At 39.0% G+C, this 21,663-nt stretch overlaps 5 protein-coding genes across 8 annotated transcripts; 2 read left to right on the top strand and 3 right to left on the bottom strand.

Annotated features, from left to right (window-relative positions):
• Positions 1–1,126: 1,126 nt before the first annotated feature.
• Positions 1,127–3,829, top strand: ccdc197 (coiled-coil domain containing 197; the record flags this gene model as incomplete). Its single annotated transcript, XM_083924588.1, has 9 exons — positions 1,127–1,233; positions 1,633–1,678; positions 1,847–2,023; positions 2,130–2,287; positions 2,785–2,867; positions 2,968–3,140; positions 3,217–3,327; positions 3,428–3,544; positions 3,644–3,829. The coding sequence occupies 9 exons, from the start codon at positions 1,127–1,129 to the stop codon at positions 3,827–3,829; spliced, it is 1,158 nt and encodes a 385-aa protein (XP_083780714.1).
• Positions 3,830–5,453: 1,624 nt separating this feature from the next.
• LOC310954511 (ubiquitin thioesterase OTUB2-like) lies at positions 5,454–7,083 on the top strand. 4 transcript variants are annotated; one of them, XM_083923996.1, is made up of 6 exons: positions 5,454–5,529; positions 5,651–5,749; positions 5,833–5,951; positions 6,042–6,126; positions 6,553–6,744; positions 6,859–7,083. In XM_083923996.1, the coding sequence occupies exons 2-6, from the start codon at positions 5,651–5,653 to the stop codon at positions 7,063–7,065; spliced, it is 702 nt and encodes a 233-aa protein (XP_083780122.1). In that variant the 5' UTR covers positions 5,454–5,529; the 3' UTR covers positions 7,066–7,083. The 4 variants fall into 4 exon arrangements, with proteins under 4 accessions (XP_083780122.1, XP_083780124.1, XP_083780123.1 ...); XM_083923998.1 differs by having other exon boundaries at positions 5,651–5,731; XM_083923997.1 differs by having other exon boundaries at positions 5,460–5,575.
• Positions 7,084–7,297: 214 nt separating this feature from the next.
• ddx24 (DEAD (Asp-Glu-Ala-Asp) box helicase 24) lies at positions 7,298–12,403 on the bottom strand. Its single transcript, XM_083923995.1, has 8 exons — positions 11,258–12,403; positions 10,708–11,169; positions 10,455–10,608; positions 8,910–9,428; positions 8,292–8,367; positions 7,915–8,103; positions 7,703–7,832; positions 7,298–7,598 (listed from the first exon to the last, which is right to left on the bottom strand). The coding sequence occupies exons 1-8, from the start codon at positions 12,126–12,128 to the stop codon at positions 7,330–7,332; spliced, it is 2,670 nt and encodes an 889-aa protein (XP_083780121.1). The 5' UTR covers positions 12,129–12,403; the 3' UTR covers positions 7,298–7,329.
• A 1,206-nt stretch (positions 12,404–13,609) lies between these two features.
• Positions 13,610–15,407, bottom strand: serpina10b (serpin peptidase inhibitor, clade A (alpha-1 antiproteinase, antitrypsin), member 10b; the record flags this gene model as incomplete). Its single annotated transcript, XM_083924390.1, has 4 exons — positions 13,610–13,801; positions 13,894–14,041; positions 14,294–14,567; positions 14,819–15,407. 4 exons carry the CDS (start codon positions 15,405–15,407, stop codon positions 13,610–13,612), a joined length of 1,203 nt encoding a protein of 400 aa, XP_083780516.1.
• A 370-nt stretch (positions 15,408–15,777) lies between these two features.
• Positions 15,778–20,679, bottom strand: atxn3 (ataxin 3). The gene is made up of 11 exons (XM_083924052.1): positions 20,598–20,679; positions 19,618–19,782; positions 19,472–19,516; positions 19,290–19,375; positions 19,138–19,204; positions 18,972–19,059; positions 18,764–18,893; positions 18,484–18,647; positions 18,082–18,238; positions 17,817–17,881; positions 15,778–17,699 (listed from the first exon to the last, which is right to left on the bottom strand). The coding sequence occupies exons 1-11, from the start codon at positions 20,640–20,642 to the stop codon at positions 17,647–17,649; spliced, it is 1,065 nt and encodes a 354-aa protein (XP_083780178.1). The 5' UTR covers positions 20,643–20,679; the 3' UTR covers positions 15,778–17,646.
• Between the last annotated feature and the right edge of the window lie 984 nt (positions 20,680–21,663).

The raw sequence follows: 21,663 nt of genomic DNA on the forward strand, positions 1-21,663 counted from the left end.
CGTCCCTTTGTGATGTTTTTGCGTGTGTTTTTAGTCGTTTTGCATTTCCTTGTGGTAATTTTGTTTGATGTCAGCTTGTGTATGTTTGTGGTCATTTAGAATCTCTGTGATTCTTTTGTGTTTCTGCTTTTTTTCACCCAGTAACATCTTGTGAGTCAGGGCCCTTGACCCTGTGGGCCCCTGGGCCCGTGCCAGGTAGGCCCGCTTAGTAATCCATCCATGCACAGTGTATCTTGTTGTGCCATGTTGTAATTGTGTCAAAAATACCATTGTGTCAATTTTTATAAAAATAGGAAACTTTGTGGGGTTTTTTTTTTAATTAGAGTCTGAGCAAATGCATTCAGTCACATATCAATTAATGTATGAAGCAACAGTGAATTAGCATTTCATAACTGATGATATATTAAGAGTGAGCTAATCCCATAAAGTCATAATGACTTGGTCACTTGTTGATGGTGATACATCCTGCATTATTTAAAGCATTACATTATCATGCAGTCATGCATTACTTAAATACTTATATATATATATATACATATTATTTGCATATTAACAAAACCTAGAATTTGTGATGAGGGAGAAGGAAAAGAAATCACATTTTTCTCAACGTTTTGTTTTGTCAAAAACACAAATTATAAATCAAAGAGTAGGCTCTTTATATGGTATAGGCTATGATTAAACCATGTCTGAGGTGGATCTTTATTGGAAAGCTGGAAAACCAGGAGGTTTTAAAAATCGTTATAATGAGGCTATTATTGAATCCCCGGACATCCTCTGGTAAAGTCTACAGAGCAGAACTCAAAGCCTTCCTGACGGCGCAACTTGGTTCACGGGAACTACAATGGAGTGCGCGCTCTTCATTTCGTCCTCGTCCCGGACCTCTAACGATCTCCTTTCTAAGCCTCATTCACTCAATGAAACAGAAACCGCCTCTCTGGGAGTTGCCATGACAACGGAGAAACGATCCCGGCACATTCCCTGTTGTCTCGCCTGCGGTTTCCAGGCAACAGTTACACAAATCCCGGAAACATCCGGTTGCAACTTCTGGTCGTCCGAACACGGAATAACTGCAGGACTTGTTTACTCATCAGGATTCCTCGATAGAAAAAATAAAAACAACAACAACATGGCGACTTATACCCTTCCTGTGTTAGATAACAGCGACCACCGTCTAAAACTAACGGTGGAAAACAGAATAAGAAACATTTTTGTAACACAATCTGAAGACACCAGGTAGGCTTGCGCTTTAATGGCATGGGCAGCACCTCAATTCCCTTTCTCTTGTGGTGAATACATATGTAAATCTGTAGCCTAGGCTATGTTTTTTTGGTGTGTGTGTGTGTATAATGTTATAGCAAATTGTAAAGAATGTGTAAAAATGGATCATATAAATATGAAGCCATTCATTATGATTATTATAGGCTATCCACATAGTAGTGGAAAAGGGGTAGGATTAAATAAGCTTTTGCTTCTTCCTATTCCTTTTTGGACATGTTATCTCAATATTGTGTTTTTGTTCCTTTAGGTTTCATTGTATTATTTTTTTACGTTTTATTTACATGTTCAAAATAAAGCATTCATTCATTTATTCACTCATTCAGCAGCCCATTCATAAATTTACTTTCTCCTCAGACACAGGAAGGAGGAAAATGTCCACCACATACCTGTTGTGACAGAGGTAAGACAACAGTGTGGGATAATAACAATGAAATTATTTGCTCTCAAGCTGTGCATTGAGGAAATATAATAATATCAAAATAATAATAGAGAAAATGTTCTTCTTTAGCCCGTGAGGGCTCACTTCTAAAGATACTTTGGTACATGGACATTTTTTTTATATGTTTAGACTTCAAGTAGAGTACTTGAGGCAGGAGTGAACACTTTGCAAAAGACCCTGGTTCTGAAGAAGCAGGCCGAGTTGGACGAGGTGGACCAGCAACTCGCACTCAAGCGGCAAGAGTTTAAGAGCTGTGTGGAGGCTCTAGCTCAGAGAAGGTCTGAACTGGAAATAAAACAACAGCAGGTGAATCGAAACCCTGTGATGAAAGCATGAATAATTATGAACTACATATATCCAAGGATAACATTGGCCTAATGCACATGCCGTCTGTTTTTTCTTCTTCACCCAGACTAAAGAGAGGGCGATGAAGTTTGAGAAGTTTGTGGCTGAAAATGAAGAGAAGCGACGCCGGTCACTGAAGAAGTATGAGGCTGCACGGGAGGTGAACATTGTGAAACAGAAAGAGATAGAAGATCTGATAGAGCAGATGAAACAACTTAGAGCCAGGTAAGAACTTTAAACCAAAGCCTTAAAGGCCCAATACTATAAAAAGTCAGGTCTTTTGGACTGTAAAGCAGGTTGAGGTGCTATATAAATATTGTAAAAGTATCAAAACGAGATTCACAGAGAAATGCACACAGCCAGTATTCAGAAACTGACTTTAAAGGAGGCGTGAGGATTTATGTACGGTTGTGATGTCACAACTATATTGTATATAGGTAGAAAAGGCCACTGCAGTGCTGTTCCCGTCATTCCCTTGCTGCAGTGATGGTGGAGAAACACTGACAAATCAGAGCATTATAACGAGTGTGTGCGAATTCAGTTATATTCAGACTGACAGTAAGAGAAAAATTATGTGTTTTGACCATTAAAGAATGTAAACATGTCCTAGTAGAAACCCAACAAGTATGAACCTTAAAATAATCATATTATGGGAGCTTTAATGTGAGGATGATGCTCATTAAGTCACTATGTACCTCAGTTTCCCCACATCTCATTCACAGACAGCACGTTTTAAAGGAGAGAATGGAAAAATACAAAATATACGAGGACTACTTGATGAACACACTGGATTATCTTCCCAGCAGTAAGTTAAACTGACTTTAATGGCCACTGTGAGTGAACTTTTAAACCATTTCATCCTAATGAGTTGATTACTGGCTGTAAGACTGACTAATCTCTTTCAGCGTACCTGGATAATGGGTCTGAGTCTTTGGTTATGCCCATCATTCAGCGCCACGAGACCCTGTCCATCACCCACCGGGAGCTGCTGCAGCGTTTGGGGCGTCTGGAGGAGCAGGTGGAGCAGGGCCAGCGAGACCTGCAGACCATGGAGCAGGACCACAGTATTAAAAAACTGGTCAGACACACACAAACTACAACTTTTCTTCTATGTGCAGTGCTCGAATTAACAAAGTTTTTTATGTGTGTTGCAGATGGCCAATAAGGAACTCTCTGAACTTCAGAGTGAGTTAGAAACCCTCAAAGACAAGAACAAGCAGGCGGAGGTTAACCTGCTGATGGAACAAGGCCTGTCCAGAGAGAAGGTATGCTCTCACAATTATGAGTTGAAAATTATCTTTGGCAAATTTGCAGATTGTATTTTTTTTCCATAGAAATGTTGTCAAAAGTGTCATTAACACTCAGGTTGAAAAGGTGGGTTGCTTGCTTATGGCCGTCAACAACCTTGCAGAGCAGTGTTATCTAGCAGCATATGGACCTACGGAAAACATGAACACGCTGACAATGATGGACATGGTGAAGGTAATATCTTAAGAAAATAGCTGTTTTTTTTTCATATTGTAACGCTTGTATGTTATGTTCCTTTACCTGCCTTTTCACTAACCGAGAGTACGATTTCAGGAGTACATCCTGGACAAGGCAGACACAGAGAGGAGAGCGAGGAGACTGATGGAGTCGGGGTCCGCCATGACGACTAGGACCGCTCTGACAGACAAAAGAGAGAGGACGTCAATGAAAAGCATTGGCAGCAAAACTCAAATTAAAAGTTCAAGTAAAGTCAGTAGAAAGAGTGAGACAATGAGTTGATGTAGAACTTTTAAAACTTATAAACAACTTTTACAGCTGCTTACTGTAAATTGCAAACAAATATCCCTCTGGATCAGTACATCTGCAATTCAGTCTAAGTTTGTTGAGTGTGAAAGTTAATATTTGACCTTTTTACAAGTATGACAACTAAGAAAATTAATCTAATAATGAAGTATGTGAGTGGCGAGGAAAACGTTGGAAAAGCAGGTAAACAAACCTTGTGTCAACATCAAAAAGTGGTTTGACTCTTACATTTCTTGAGTTTGTATAGCAGACGTTCAGTGTTAAGAACTCTTAAGCACCTAATGTTGCACTTAAAGTTTCCTCCTGATTTTGAATATAAGGTAATCGAGTGTATTCAAGCAACAGAACTTGTGTAAATGTGTATCTCAGGAATGAAATCATTGTTGCATTTTAAAATAAAAAGGTTACAATCAAATGTAGTTGTCAGTATTACCCATGAAAATGGCATATGCAATGGTATGATTGCATCTTCTATCAGACATAGATACAAACAGTGATGTGAAAATATCTGTGATTGAATTAGTATTTTAAATGATGTAGAATTCATATAATGCAGCAGAGAGAATCTGATTTTTACTGTTGTAAATCCTACATATCATGAAGAACCGTAATATTCTGTTCGGTATATACCTCAAAGTTTATGTTTTTACACGTGACAGTAACATTAGCAGCAAAGCAAATCCCTGATTGGTGCCTGCTCCATGTTGTCAGACATAGCCATGCAGGTTTTCTTATAGCCTTCTAGTGCCGACAGTGATCATCAATGATGTTGCAACGCTCTGTGCAATGCAGTTTAAGTGGCAAAACATGTTCAGACATACTTTTCAAGGCTTTCCTGTCAGTAATTTGTGTTCCCAGGCTTAACTAATAATCTGGGTTGAGTACATTTACTCAAGTATTGTACTTATGGACAATCTTGAAATACTTTACTTGAGTATTTCCATTTTAATAACACACTACGTCATACTTCTACTTCACTACATTTCAGAGGACACTGTTTTACTTCTTACTGCCATTACAATGATGTGACACACAATTTTAGTGCAGTAATCAGCCCCACCTCGACCAGATTCATTAAAATAAGCAGGGTTTAAGTTAACCTTGAATCATTTTCTGATAATACTTCAGTATTTTAACACAAGTATGAGTTTGAATGTGGATTTATTTTCTCGCAACAGATGTTTGTTTATTTTTTACATGTAAGTATTTCTCATTTATGGAAGATGATTAGGGGCCACATGAAAAATGTATTTTAATCCCGACTTTAATCTTATAATTCTGACTTTAAACTAAATTCTGAGATTAAATTCAAAACGAAAATGCATTTTTCATGCGTGGCCCTAACAGTCTTCCACATAACTTGATTTAAATCCAGTATTTGGATGGAAATGGGGAAAACGGTGGTTGCCATGCTTTGAGCTAACACAGGTGTTTCTATTTAAAATGTTAAGCAGGTGTTTACATTTAAAATAAACGCAGGTGTTTCTATTTAAAAGGTAATTTTGAGGCTTTATTCGGTACTACATAGTTGTAACACCCGCATTAAACGAACCGTGTACTGTCCCTTTAACACGAGCACGTGGTACCTGCAAACATCCGGTTTTCAGAAAATGGAAATAAGATTGCAACAATGTTTTGAAACACGGCTTTGACGCACGGATTCTTGCTGCTCAACTGTAATTACGTTTTCTCCCATTGTTTCCATGTTGTTGGAATAGAAAGGTATGTCGTGCGGGCGGCAGAGCTCTGAATCTGCGCTTCGGTCTCGCGATAGTAAAGCTGTTTGTTTCTCGACAGATGGAGGCAGGCAGCCTTGTATCCTGCCGAGAGGACATTTCTTCGCTGTTTCCTGAGCTAACGCCGGGTGCCAAATATAAAGTAGGACATTTAGTTGGGGTAGGATGGTGTGCTGCAAGTGTTCCCACCTGTAAACTCAAACTATCCGCCGCATAATAATCTAATCTATTGTCCTTTGTTAGGATTTAAGCAGCCAGTTTTCCACCGTCAGGCAAGTGCGCGGAGATGGAAACTGCTTCTACAGAGCCCTCTGCTTCGCACACTTGGAGTCAGTCCTACACAACGCCAGGGCCCTGCAGAGGTCAGTTATCATTACTGCCATTCATGTCCAAACTGAAGTCTGCAAAAAAAAATAAGTAAGGTAACCTTGTCTTGCTGGTTTTACTTTCAGATTTAAGGAGAAAATTATTCAAACCTGCGAAGACTTTTCTTCTGCTGGATTTGATGAGAGTTCCTTCAAGCATCACCTAAACACAGTAAATAATGATCTTTCCTGTTACAGACACATTTTATTCACCTACCAGGTATAAGTCAGTAAAGCATTCATTCCACTACGCTTGGGGGCGACACTATTAAAATGTTCAGAAGAATTTGTTGGGATTAAAGAAATTCCTGTATGTCAATAAAACAAAGATACAGAAGATAAGGCCTTTAGTTTAAGTAGAACACAACACTGCTCCCACAAAAGGTAGTGTTTGTCGTAACTTAAGCATAGGCTAAGGGGTATAATACAAAATAGATCAAGTTATTATAACTTTGATAAATGTTTTTATAGTTAGTGTGCCGCTGGATCTCTCTGCTTATTAAAAATGTTGAAAGACTTGAAGACCACTTGAGAAAGAACTAGAGTTTTTGTAAAAACCTGCACGTGATAATACCTACTTGTTTCTGTTCTCTTGAAGGTTGTTAATGTTGTAGAGCAGTGCCAGGCTGATGAGCAGGAAGACACGCTGCTCGGGCTCTTTAATGAGCAGATGACATCTGACAGTGTGGTGCAGTACCTCAGACTGCTCACTTCAGCGCACCTGCAAAACCAGGCAGACTTCTTCTGCAACTTTGTGGAGGCGCCCAATCTCCTGGTCTACTGTCATCAAGTTAGTAACAAAGTGTTGCTGCCATCCAGTGAACAAAATAGTAGATTCAAGTTTTTAATGCGAAGGATAAGTCACAGAAATGCAACTAATTGTGTCTTCGCTCTCTTCATTCAGGAAGTGGAGGCCATGGCAATGGAGTGCGATCATGTGGACATCTTAGCTCTGTCACAGGCCCTGGATATTTGCATCCACATCGTCTCTATGGAGGGTGATGAACAGCAGTTGGCTCACCATGTCATTCCAGAGGGCGCTGAACCCTCTCTGCACCTCCTCTACCAAACGTCACATTATAACATTCTCTACCCGCGACCTCAACACTGACCGGAGATCCACGAGGACTCAGCTGAACTCAGGAATATTGACTTTGGTTGAATAAAATCCCAATGGGACTTTAAGACATTTAGAAAAGCAGATTTTTATAAAAGTCTTGCAGTGTACAGCAATTCAACATCATTTGGGAATACATTTTTTGTGCACATTGTGCAATAAGTATGAAATGAATTGAAATTAATGTATGTAAACAATTACATAAATCAACCATTCCTGTCAAAGATAACCTCTCTAAATACACATTCCATTAACACGTCACTGCTGCTGTTCTTGCTTCTGTTTTTTCCGCTGTGGTGGAACACCTTTCGTTAACGTCTGTTTCTTCTTCTGTATTGAAACCCTGGTAAGGGCACTTTCCCTCCCCGCTGGATGCATGTGATGGGAGAGCTTTCCCATTTGAGTGGGGTACTTGGTCTTAATCGCATTCTTGAACACAGGCTGAGAGATCAGATGCTTCAAATGCTTCTTCATCCCTTTCACCACCTTCTGCTGCTCTCTGTCACCTTCCTTGTCATTTGCTCTCCCTGTAGATATAAATGGCACTTTCAGTACTGTATTTGAACATTTCTTTTAAAAAAATAAATAGAGCCTGTTACACCAGAGAGACAATGTTTTATGCTAGTCTCACCAAGTAAAAGATCATCATCCAGGTCCACCTCCAGGGCCTCTGCTGCTTGTCTGAACCAGGAGTTGTGCTGCTTCTCCCTGCTGTTGTGGAACTCAATCTTCTCTATCTTTCTGGCTAAGTTCACCCGCTCCTGTGGAGGAACACACTCAGTAAACAATCAAATATATTCTCTTTAATGTCACATCAAAGCAGGACCTAATGCTGAATCTCACCTTGATGGCTTCCATGCATTTGATTTCTATGGGGAACATGGGAAGATCCTCGTCCTTCCCGAGAGCCTTGTAGATCTTTTTGTAGTTCATCATGTCGTCTGGGCCTATTAGCAGCAAACTGAGACCCTCTTTGGTGGCTCTTGCTGTTCTTCCACTCCGATGGACGTAAGTCTCAGTTGTCCTGGGAACCTAATGGTCACAGGACGACATTATCAGAAATAATTATAACACTAGATACCAGTTACACCAAGGCTCTTTTTGTGCTTATGTATTGCAGTAGAACAGCCTCTGTTATCCCCCCTACACATGTTGGTTGAGTATAAGTTACTTGTTTTCAAAATTAATAAATGCTGTGGACAACAATAAAAAAAGCTTACCTGGTAGTGAATAACATGCTGGACATTGGGGATATCCAGTCCTCTAGCTGCTACATCAGTCGTCAGAAGAATACAACTGTGAATTAAATTGGGAAATTCAAGTGTCAGTTCAGTAAGCAATAAGTAGATAGTAGAGTTTTGAGTTGATTACATGCCAAGGGAAGTGCCAAATACTGCCAATAAATGTGTGAATATCACTTTCTATGACAGAGCTTGCTACAACTACGTAACAAATTAATATTCAGTGCTTTAAATAAGTACATGTCAATGTGTTAAATGACTATAATTCTATAATTTTTTACTATTTTTTTCCAAGGGAGACTGTGCCAAGATGGCAGCAATACAATGACGTGTACAAACAAATCTAAGTGCATTAAACGGGTTTCTCCACCCTCCACTTTGAGGAGTGCTACAGAACGTATTCGGTAAATACGCATTATGATAAAACTCCTAAAGGAACTAGTTGTGGGAAACAATCCAAATTTTTTCACGCATACCAGATAAAACCCTCAAAGCCTTAGTTACGAGTCAACAGGTTTTAATCATAGGAACACAATTACTAACCTAAACAGAGGCAAACACCTTTAGACAGCTATGGCAAGTGTGTGCAAACCTCACCTCTCCCTCTCAGCAAACCTTTCCAGGTTTTTGAGGCGTTGTTTCTGGTGCATGTTGGCATGAAGAGGCAGGGGAGTACAGTCCAAGATAACCAGCAGGGAGTTCAGTCTCTTGATACAGTCTATACTGTTGGCAAACACCATGGTGCGGCCAGGATACTGGAGCAAAAAGTAATAAAGGTAGAAGTCCTTCTCCTCCTTCTGACAATGGATTCTGGTCTCAGTCAGGGACTCCACAGTTGCCTCCTTCCTGGTCAGGTCAATGACTTTGGGTTTGGACTTGATCCCCACCTTCGCAATGAGAACTTCCAGCTGGCTCCTCTGGTCCAGATTCTTCTTCTTCTTCTTATTCTGCAGGACACGGGTGGGCAGGCTGCGAACCATGGTCAGCGTGGCAGAGAACACAAAAGTTTGCCTCTTGGGATTAAAGTGCACAGTGTTCAGCATCTCCAGCAGACTGTCAAGCTCTGCAAAGTGGCCTCTCTCTACCATGCGATCCGCTTCATCAATGACCAGGCACCTGTAGAATAACACAACCAAGAGCAGTTAATAAACGGTAGCATGGAGAATATAAATAGACAAGCCTCTGTGAACAAACTGTATCATAGAAATATTCATCACACTTCTGATATTACTGATGTTGATCTAGCTCTCTGTTGGGAAGGCAAACTCAATAAAAACAAAGTCACCACATCGGGTATCTGATATTTTTCTGCTGCATCTGTTGTTGCTTTTTGAAGATGATTGCACAGGGACCCTTCCTACAAATAGCAATATGTGCATCCAGTCAGTACCAGAGCTCTCAGCTTTCACTGCCGATACTCTACGTATGGCCCTACAGGCCATGGATGTCTGCAAGTTAATTAAATGGACACTTGGATTGTTTCTTGTTAATTCATTGTGGAGTATTTTAAATACTGTACATTTATTAATATTTGTATTACATTCTGTATAGTCCCCTGCATTAGGAAATTGGTTAATGTGGTCCCTACTGACGAGCCTACAAAAATAAAAGCACACTCCATATTTTTATTCATTTTTCAGTGTAAATGTAAGCAGGACGTTGCCATGAAAAAAATAATAATTTATGGGCATCCATTTGCCCTTAAAGAGCCAATAATGCTGTTTATAAAAATCTGATCAATAAATAAGAAAAGTAGGACTGGATGATACTTCAGTGCTCTGTTGTCCAAATAATTGACTCAAAGCGTACCGTCATTAAAAACTAATGTTTTACTGAACTGCATCAAGCTTTAATTAAATAAAGGACTCTCTAAAACGTTATACAACATTTGGAAATCCTTCCTACAACACATAAAATCATCGATACTTTAGTACACAAATAAAATTTGAATCAAAAGAAATTCATAAAAATATTACATTATAACGTTATTTCAGTTCTATATTTGTGCATGCAGTATGAATGCAGTAGTGGGACACTGTACTAAACTGTACTTGTACTGAGTTTAATTATATTATCTTTGATTTTGCAAATATGTGCTATATATTGATACCACATAGGAGAGGTGTGTGAATTGTGACTTACCTGAGCTGTCTTAAATTCAGCAGATGTGGATGCCTCTCTTGGATCAAGTCCCACAGACGTCCTGGAGTGGCAATTATGATCTCTGGTCTTCGCTTCAGCATCCTTCTTTGTTTCACTTGAGCCATTCCACCCACAATTATCGCTGTTTTGATGTCTACACAACGGTAACATCTTGAGTATCTTCACATTCATGATTCTGTTGAATTATTTTATAAAGTAAACCTGGTACATCATAAAAACTTTAATTACTTACCTGTGAACTTTGCGACAGCATCAATATGGTGCTTGACCTGAACAGCCAGCTCCCTGGTCGGAGTGAGCACCAGTCCGAGCAGAGGCTGACTCCGACCACCAGCAGGGTCTTCCTCTGATTCAGCAGTGGGGTCAAAGTCAAACTCTGCATTGTCGATTACTTGAACACATCCGAGCTTCTCGTCGTCATCTTGTTCTTCAATGTCATCACGTTCATCTTCGCTGTCCTGTTCAACTGCGTCACCTTGATCCTGCTCTGTGATGCTTTCACCCTCTTCTCCCTCAGCCTCCATGTTGTCCTCGGTGTCTTCTTCCTTTGTGGACTCATCTACAGCTGGTAAATACAAACTCTCCACCACTGTGGCTGGTTCATTATCGTCATCAACGGGCTTTCCTGAGCTGTTCTTCCACTCCAGGATGGCGTTGATCATAGGAATGCCAAAAGCCAACGTCTTCCCACTTCCTGTAATAGCAGTGCTCGCATTAGCTTCACTTATGGAAACATGAGGACATATGATTATGTGACAAAAACAAAGTGCCTTTTATCTTACCTGTCTCAGCCGCCCCCAGTACATCCATACGATCCCTGATAGCTGGAGGCAACGTCAGGGCTTGTATAGGACTCGGTGAGCTAAATCCAAGACTGCTCAGTGCCTTTAGCACAGGGGAGGGAACAAACAGGTTCTTCCACGCACTCACGTCAGCATTACTGCCAGAAAGTGAATTTGTCCAATTCTTTATCTGTTTTATCTTTTTCGGGGGATTTGCCACTTTATCTTGCGTGGACTTTTCTTTTTCCGGAGCCTGAAGTTCTGGTGGAGACTCCTGGTTTGTCCGCTTCTCTGGGATTTGATCATTTTCTATCTGCTGCTTCTGTTTCTTTTTTTTCTTTTTGTTGCTCTTCTTTGTGGGTTTTGACTGGACTTCAGCAGGTTCTGGACTAATTCCTGCATCTGTTGAAGCTTCTTCTTTAGGCGTTTCATCTTCCCCTCCCTCCTCACCTGCAGCTACATCCTTCTGTGTCACTTCCACAGACGTGTCATCTGGCTGCTCAGGTTCCTTTGCAGTCTTTTTCTTATTTTTCTTCTTCTTTTTGGCTTTTTTCTCGGCTGGTTCAGCTGTGGTCTCTCCCTCTTTGCTCTCCACATCTACTCCCACTCCCTCACTGGCTTTTCTTTTTTTCGTTTTCTTATTCTTCTCCTTTTTCAGTTCATTTGCTGCTTTAGCTGCAGCCTTCTCAGAGTCAACCAGACTGTAAGAGGTCAGCTCTTCAAAACACACCAGGCCCTCCAAGCCCTCCTCGGAGAAGAGACTGGGATCAAGCTCTACAGCTTTCCATTTGCCTTTCGTATGGATGCTCCGTTTGGCTGTTTTTACCAGGCGCTTGTTTCCGGGCTTCATCTTCATCTTCTTTGTCTTCATTTCCCTACAAATAAATACCGAGCTACGCCAATATGTTGACTTGCCCCTCTTAAACTGAGTAGTGAAGTGTGAAGTTAGCTAGCGGCTAGCAGCCGAGCCACTCTTAACTAACGTTATACAGAGAAACGCTCGTAAAAGTAAATATCAGACCCAACTGACTTAGCTAACACGAACAACACTTCAACACATTTGAGTTAAACCATTCAAAAAAGCATTACCTTGACTGACTGTGAGCTTCTCAAAATGTCAAAATATTGTAAGAAACGATGACAACCACGCACGACACGAGGGCGCCGCCATGACAGTTGATCACGTGGTTTGAAAAACTTTATTTGTAGAACAAAAGTTGCAGAGATATTTTTTACTTCCTTTTTATTGTGTATTTAAGTACTCTTTCTTCTTAAATTTACTCATGTTTTATCATCATAATGTAAGATTGTAATGTTCGTTCAAAGAGAAATGACTTGGATATACATATATGTGTGTATATTAATTATATATGTATGTATACATGTCTATTTATATATAAACATATATACACACATGTAAATATATGATGCATCATATGAAGTATGATGTTTGTGAGAATTTACAAATAAAGTTGTGAAAAATAAAAAAATAAAAAAGAAAGAAAAAGGTGCAGAGACAAAAGTCATGTTCTTTTATTCTTCACTTGGAGTAATAAGTCGTTCCTGCTAGTTTATACTATAAGTCAAATCCTGCCTTGTTAGCAAAACAACCATGTATCTATACTCATGTTGTAGCCTGCTGTGCAGTGATCTCTGGGTGAGATCAGATCAGATCAGATATTGATTCAGAGAAAGTAATATTACTGACATTTCTAATCTAAGCTCAGTGTTTGAGCTGGCACTAATTAAGGTACTGTGTTGCCACCTTTATAAAAGATTTCTAGATTGTAAGTAATGCCTTTATTAATGCTTTATACATCAGTTATAATCAATTTATAAGAACACCTCCATAATGCCAGGTTGTTAAATATCTCTTGCTTGCGAGCAGTGAAAGTATTGAATTATATTCTCTTAAACCTGCCACTTCCAATTTCCACCTAGTGTGCAGATATAAAGGGTCATGTTTCTCATATTCCAATAAGCCATCTGCATATAAATATGTCAAGTTTTTTTTTTAAAAGTTAATAAATACTTACAGGCTTTTTTTTTTCCATTTGCAGACTCACAGGTCAAAGAGCCAAAGTGCTGGGGCTCACATGTAGTATATACACTTCTCATTTAGTATGTGCTTTGCACACATCTTTATCCGAGAGCTGAAATGGCTTGATTAAATCCAAAATAGATACACATGCACATACATTCTTTATTAATAGGAATCACAATAGGCTTACAGAACAGACCAGTACAAGCATTTCAATTTAAGATTAAAATGCTTCACAATGACCCTTTAATAGCCTAACTAATGAACACAATACTACATGCAATCAAGTCAGAACAGCACAGTAATGACTGCTAGTTTTTGGCGGGGTCAATCACCCTGCCCATGAACAGCAGACAATTTGACGTTTCATGGTATATGAAGAAGAAAAATGGTCTGTTGACAGTGAACCTCCTGGGTAAGGAATAGGGAATGATGCCGGATGTTGTAGCAGCTGCTGCAGTGGTCCCTGTCTCGTCCACCTCGATCACAGCCTTGTGCAGCACCTGCAATTTTACAGTAGAGATTATTTTTTAAAATCATCCTCTGCAGGGATGGGGACATGCAAGTATGTTGTCTCAGCATGGTGAAAACTAACCTCTGACACTTTGAGGCCTTCCTCTTTACTCAGTTTTGTCAAATTGGCTGAATTACTGAAGATACTGTCCATGCCCATGTCTGGTAGAAGATTGTGCAGGGAATATGACTCCTCCATCTTGAATTTGGGCATGTTGACTTCCAATTTCCTGTGAACATGAAGACATTGCCGGAGATGTCGAGTAGACTCACTTATTATCTGTTGCTGTAGATATTTGATGCTATGTAATCGCATATTTTTTGCTGCATGCTTTTTATAGCACTTTTCTAGACAAAATGTTACAAAATGCTTAGTCATAAAACACAACAGAATACAGATGATAGAAAGAAGAAAAACTAAAGCAAGATCAACATTAGGTGAGTGTTAAATGTTAACCACACACTGACTTATATGCGCTTACATTTTTCGCAGATTTTTGATCCAGCTGAGGAACTTAAAAGCAGTGATCCCATCATCAATTACAGTGTAGTCCATGCCTTTGTTGGGGAGCAGGATAAGCATGGAAACACCTTCCTGGTATGGTAGCTTCAGCACCTTGGCACCAAGAGTGACGTCTTCCATTGTGTAGAACTTATCCTCTAAAAACATCATTGGCACTTGCACAACATTATAGTTGTCAATGTAGAACGGTGCATTTACAGTGAAATTGGGGTTGAAAGGCATCTGCCAGGATCCTGAGGAGGGAAGGGTACTGTTAATTGATGGACACAGTTGTCGCACTGAGGGGGAAAAGGGGATTGAGTATTCAGGGCCATCATGTGAGAAGGGGGCCAATGGAGAATGCCTATGTACAGGGTCCAGAATTGTCTGCTATGCCCCTGATTATGGACACTCTAGGTCAAAGGTCAAAACAAAAATGGGTGTAAAAGCAGGAATTAATGAACCAAGATGAAGTTCTAAACTATACACGAGTGACTCAACTTACCCTGGAAGAAAATTGTGTCGATTAACATGACTTGGGTCAGTGCATCCAGGGTGGAAACCATCTCTGTCACTTTATTCTCAGTCTTTTGCTTAATATACTCATTGATGAGGGTTATACTCCCTTTTGTATCCGCAAAGTCTACACTTCTGATGTCAGCATCAAAAAACCTCTTGATTTGGTCTTGAAATATCTTCTCCACAGCAAAATCCTGGCGCGTAAAGAGTGCCATGCCTTGGTCCAGTTTCAGTGATCCATTCTGTGTGATGTTCTCATGAAGGAGCTGGAAAAGTGTTGGGATCAGTTCTGGCTGGTCAGCCCGCTCAAGCTGCTCCAGGTTGAGTCCCTTCAGTATTTCCTCGCGTGTGACACCATCAGAAGCCATTAAGAGAGCTGCAAAGCTGGTAGAGATGCTCAGAGGTGAGAAAAAGATGTTCTTGTCATGATAGCCGGATATTTTTCTGTAAAGGTTCATAGCAAAGTCCATATTTTTGAAGGAAAGATCTGAAATGTTGGCACTTAGAAGGTGTGCTGGGTGGACAGGAGCAACAAAGCACATGTAAGTTAAAATGAAAATAAATCCCATCTTCATTTTGTGTACCTCCATATTTTCAAAGAATTGGTCGCACAACCTGAAATATGCAGATATGTGGATGTCAAAAGATAATTCAGTTTTGAAATGGAGTAGATAGTTGTGACTACTGTCATACGTACCATTCAGCTTGTGCAAGAGTCCTTCTAAAAGCTGCATCTATTATTTGGGGAAACAAAGTGCAAGTGTGCTCTGAGCGTTACATATTAACCACGATACACCCACCACCTGTTGCGTTGTTCCAAATGGAGTCTGGGCTGTTTTTAAAGCATTCAGGGTCTATTTTCCTGAAAGAGTGGATGTCACGAGAACTGTCAATAAGTGCATGTTAATGTGGAGTTACAAAAACTGAGACACGAGAAACTTCAGGAGGAGTGAATGTCACTTTAATCCTGGAACAAGAACTAATACATTAGATGAAATAATGCTATTGTAACATGTGGAATATAACAAAAATGTACTTATTGTGAGAATGTAGTAAGTGAAAATAATGCAATGATAAAAACCCCAACTACTAAAATGTTATACTCTTTCACAAGTGCGTTTTCAATACAAAAAAAGCCTAACAGATCCAACGGAAATGAAGACAACAAAATCTTGGAATTTTCTTGGAAGTTATCCAGCACAAGAAGTCAAAGAACATCCAATACTTTTGTAGAGACAGCAAGACAGATCCATGCACAATGATTATTGGTTCCAGAAACAATAATTACTGTAAACAAACTTGACACTTTCAATGCTGTAATGTGGTCTATTCATCAAGAGTGTATGTTGCAACATGATTTTTGGTTTTATAAAATAATGAAACCAAGAGAAGAGTTTGTTGTAGTAAAAAAACACAACAAACTCTTCAAAGTGTATGCACAGTGACACTTTCTTATGATGTTATCTTCTATCTTTGGATTTTAAATTATACAAATTTTGAGGTTAAATAACAGTCACCCTTTATTCTCACTGTTTTGTTGTTATTTACGAAGGCCATCAAGCCGATGGCTTCCATAGCTTTAACACAAGGCAACCTCAGTGCAAATGAATGTGTTTTTGTACAACATTGCTCCAAGTATTATTGGATTACAGGATAAATCAAATCAGTGCAATTAAAAAAGTATTGCAGGGTGAAACTATCAACTGTCTGTGACGGTAAGTCAAAGGGAGAATGATCATCTTCTCAGTCATATACTAGGTAAGACAGTTGGACATGTCAGACTTTTTGTTATTCTTCTAAGTAATCAATTTTTGTTTTAAGTGATCATACGGTTCTGGAAAAATGAACTATGTATTAATCTATCAGCTGCAGCTTTGTGGTGTTTACAGATTGCTTTTTTGCTCAACTTTTTCTTGACAAGATATGAAAAAATATGCATCAGCCAAAAGCATCTTAGATTCAGCAAATAGCTCTATAGAATTATTTTGTTCACAGTCCATCCAAAATGAACAAAACACCCTTAAATTAAGTGTTTGTAAGCCGCGTTATCTTACATTTTATTATGCCTACTTATACACTTAAAGGGAATAACAAAGCCACAACATCAATAATATGTTGCTGTCTAAATACCCTGGGAGTTCACTCTTAGACGTTGACAAGTAAAATGATTAACAAAGTCAGGAATAAATTACCCAAACATTTCAGCGCTGCCTGCTAAAATATATTCCAGTACAAGAAGTATTTTCAACTACTACACTGGTGTTCTGGTGGGGCGGGTATAAGAATCACATCTTATGTCCTACATATGCTAGTTTAATGTGAAGGTAGGGGGCGCTGTCATCTATCAAACTTCCATCTGTGGTCTTAACACTGGTGCCCTATGACTTTCACAGAACACCCATCTCTCTATGCATCCTCCCCCAAACAAGTAAACTCACCCTTTGTATACTGAAGATTAATTTCCATCTCTTCCGGAAAAAAACACAAGAATAAAAAACAGTGTTCAATAAAAATAGAAGGCGCCATGGTAAAAAGGCAATTGCAAACTTGGATTAACTGCATCATGAGTTCGGTGGTCACCCTTTTTCCCAGCGTCAGTGGCTCACCGAGTGAGACTGGACTAACTGATGCCTTTTCTTTGTCGTTGTCCTCTTCTCTATTGCCTGTCAGCGAACTAACCAGGGGAATCTTGTCAGCCATCTGACTGTCTTTATGTTTGCATGTGCAAAAGGTTAGAGGAAGGAGCAAAGCTACCCCTTATGGGGTTGCCAATCCTGGCAGCCGGTAAACAACATAGGCAAACCATGTACACCTTCACTGGCTGGGCTTTTGTTGTTGGTCCTCTTCAGAGCCAGTGTTTACTGATCCTAGAAGAGGGGCAAGGGCTTAGATTACTACATTTCATGTCTTTCTTGGATAGGCTTCTTGATAAAATACATTAAATAATCTGCACTTTATTTTTATTAAAAATCAAATGTACTTACCTGAGCCACCTGTTGATTTTATGTCTGCTTGTTGAGGAATGTTCGGCTGAGCATGTTGCTGCTGCCTAAGAAGTCAACAGAGAAAATTTGTATCAAAATAATAATTATTATGAATGCATCAGACCCCACTATAAGTTAAATACAACAAAAAATATGGCATCCACCACCATAATAACTTCTTCAGAACAGGTGTTGGTAGAATGAATTACTAATATGTGTTAACCTGTACCTGTACAGTAGTCACCAGACAGGCAGTTAAACCTACCGATCAAAATAGGCCTGTCTCCTCTTCCGTAGTTCCTCGGCTGTGAGCGTCTCATTTTGGCCTTCTCTTTGTCCTCCTGCAGCACTCCCTACTGCCTGGCTCCCTGAATGCACATTTCCCATTTCAGCCTCTGAGGACTTGTTGCTCATCACTGCTCCTATAATAAATATTTTAAAAAGTTATTTATGTAAAACAGGCGCACAATTTGAAAAAAAAAAAAGACACACTCATTGATATAATCAATGGGGGAAGCCTAATTAATCATGCAGTGTATAAATAATTGTGAGTTTAGGCAATCATCCGTTTTGCTGATTTATTTCATCCTCATATTTTATAAGCCACAATTAATCTGGACAAAGAAATAATGTAATATTTAAAACCTTTGGATAACTCATCATTTACCTTGCATGCTTAGCTGTATGGCCCTGCGAAGATCAGCTTCTTCGTCTTCCACATCTATGTCCTGTCTGCTGAGTGCCAGAGCTTTTTTCAGCTCTTCATCTTCATCCACAACCTCATCCTCCACACCAAAGCTCATTTCCGCCTGGCTCATAGATGCCGACCTGCTGCTTATAGTATAGAGCTTTATCAGTTTCCACAAATAAGTAAAAAACACAAACCCCTGATTTTAAGACAAATTAACAGATACTCCGATACTCCATATTGTACTTTATGCACATACCCAGCACTTGTTTGGGCTTCTTCCTCTCCAATAAGCCTTGGTCGCTGCTGCTGCTGCACCCTCATGATCCCAAGAATCTGCTCTGCTTCACACTCAGGGAGGTTTCCTCTGATCACAAATATGGAATAACCTGCACAAATTCAACTGTTAGAAAAAATCTGCATTGCAAGAACTACACATAGTTTATCAAAGTTATTTGTTATGGTACCCTCTTGTTGTAACTGTGCAAGGAAAAGGGCTAGATAGGTGTCTGATATCAACTCTGGTCCAGTCAACAGCGAATTCAGGTTAAACCACTGCAATGAAAAACAAGACAATGGTTTTTAGTAAATCCAGCCGTGTTAACATTGTTAATGATGGCAAGAGTATCTTACCTGTTGTCCAAGTTTGCGTATAGTAAACCAGTGCTCTTTGTAGTTGCAAATGAAGGCTTTCTCATTTCTGTAACATGAAAGTAAAAGCTGTCAACATCAACTTCAGTTGAAAAGTAGTTATGTGATTGCAGATTAAGACATTAAAACTTTACATTGGATTAATCATCAGACTCTGGTACTCCCGACTGTTGAAGAGGGTAAGCTCCAAGCCCCACACTCTCAGGGCATTGCTAATTACCTGGAGGAATGCGATGACAGAAAAGGGAATTGATATTACTAACTTAAAACTGTTATTGATCTCTTATAAAGTAACAATAAAAAGTTAATTTCTCACTTGTATTGAAAAGAAGCCACTGTCATCCATGTTCCCAGATGGTTGCTAGAAACACATTTGCAGAACATAAGAGTTAGAAACTGTTTGTTAAGAGCGTGCATAATGCAAGTGTCAATTAACTAGCATTCACTTCTACATCGTCTCACCTGTAAGAAGGTCCTATACTCCTCACTGGCCATACCTCCCTCAGCCATCCTCATTCTTTCCTCTTCATCAAGCTGATGAGCAATGGAGGACAGATCCACAGGAGTGAAATACTCACCCTGCAGGAGGTTGTTGAGACAGTGTTGGGCGCAAAGAGAACCCTCTTGCTACAAATAAAGGATTAAGGTTATTTATTTATTTTAATTTATGTATACTTATTAGTCCCCACCAAACCCTAACACGGAGAAAAAACCCCCCAATAAAATCAAATTAATAATAATAAATAAATAAATACAAAGAACATGGAATATGTATTTAGAATAAAATAACTAATAATCATAATAATAATAATAACAATGGAAAAAAAATAAATAAAGAAAAAAGAAAATAAGCAGGAACTTGCACAAGTGTACAAACACCTCCACCTGCAAAGAGGGACGCCATACCTGTATTGAAACACCCGTACACAAATACAAGTGTAGTTAGTTATTTATAAGACAGCAGCTTAAACATGACAGCACGATCACTGTTTTAATAACAACTTAGTTAGATTTATGGACACGGAATTAGCTCACGCGAATACTAAAATGTTATTGAATTGGTCTGAAGAGCTAGCTACATACAGCTAAATTAGCTTTGGTAAAGAGCAAACACGACTAACGTTACTCTTAATAATATTTTAAATTGCCTTATAGTGCTGTTAAGCCGGTTCGTTCACTAACTAGGTAAAAATATCGTCCTTGTGGCTGTTAGAAAGCTTTCTGTGTGTGTCAGAGAAACTTTTCATAATCTGTGACTTAGCAGGTGCAGTTAGCATGTTAGCTGTGTGGACAACAATACTGACAAACACCACCTCGGGTCTAAAAACACCGGACACTCAGCGCCGGGAAACCAACGGTCACCGGAAAGCCCGACGCTTTTTCAACAAACACGAATGACGACTTTGGGTTTAATGTTTTTCAAATTAAACGTTTTAACTTACTTTCTCATGAAATATAGAATCCATATTCAGCTTTCTGTCAAACATTCAACCCTGACCTCCGGCCCCGATGCGTTCATCACCGGAAACAAGAGGCGATATGGACCAGCGCCCCCTAGAGGCCTGGTTCCGACACACGTTCATACAGAAACTGATCAACACAGTGTCTTTGCTAATTACAATTTAGTCCTTAATATAACAACAGTTGACAAACAAATATAATAGATCATAGAGTCATAACCTAATAATTGTCTTGGGGCTTTGAAACTAATTAAAGGGAAACATGCAACATATCTCCTGCTTTTAACGAGATAAAGGTGTTTGAGGACCCCTGGCAAGTGCAAAACAATTTATATTCACTATTATTATTTAGTTATTGTCACTTATTTAATTTGTTTAGTATTATTATCAAGATAAGATAAGATATTCCTTTTTTAGTACTTCTGATTGCTACAATGACCTAATTTCCCCTCGGGGATAAATAAAGTTATCTATCTATCTATCTATCTATCTATCTATCTATCTATCTATCTATCTATCTATCTATCTATCTATCTATCTATCTATCTATCTATCTATCTATCTATCTATCTATCTATCTATCTATCTATCTATCAAAGGGGGAATTTCCTCCTTACAGCAGCAAAGTGGATAGTGGAAACATAGAAGAAGCCTCATTAAGAAACAATAAATTGTAGAAAATGTAGAATAAATACCAACTATACAAACATAGGGAAATGTAAAAAATAAGAATAAAAGGAACAATATATACAATATTTTCAAATATTTAAAATTCACACCAAAGCATAGAGGAAAAATATTACTATTGCACATTGAGATTGAAATGATTTAAATATTATTATTTATACAATTTAAGTGATCATTTTTATTCAGTGTTCCTTGTGTGTATGTTGAGCGGTATTTGTAAATTACTTCCTTTTCTTTCTTTTTTTTTTATACTTATTTTTCATTGAAATTTTCAAACAACAATTACAGTGTCAGGGTTCACATACTTCTCCAAGCAATCATATTCATAGCAGTGGCCTTCATGTCCAATGGTGGTGGTGGT

Source organism: Echiichthys vipera (assembly GCF_963691815.1).
Source record: "Echiichthys vipera genome assembly, chromosome: 12".
In the NCBI taxonomy this organism is placed as follows: Eukaryota; Metazoa; Chordata; class Actinopteri; order Perciformes; family Trachinidae; genus Echiichthys; species Echiichthys vipera.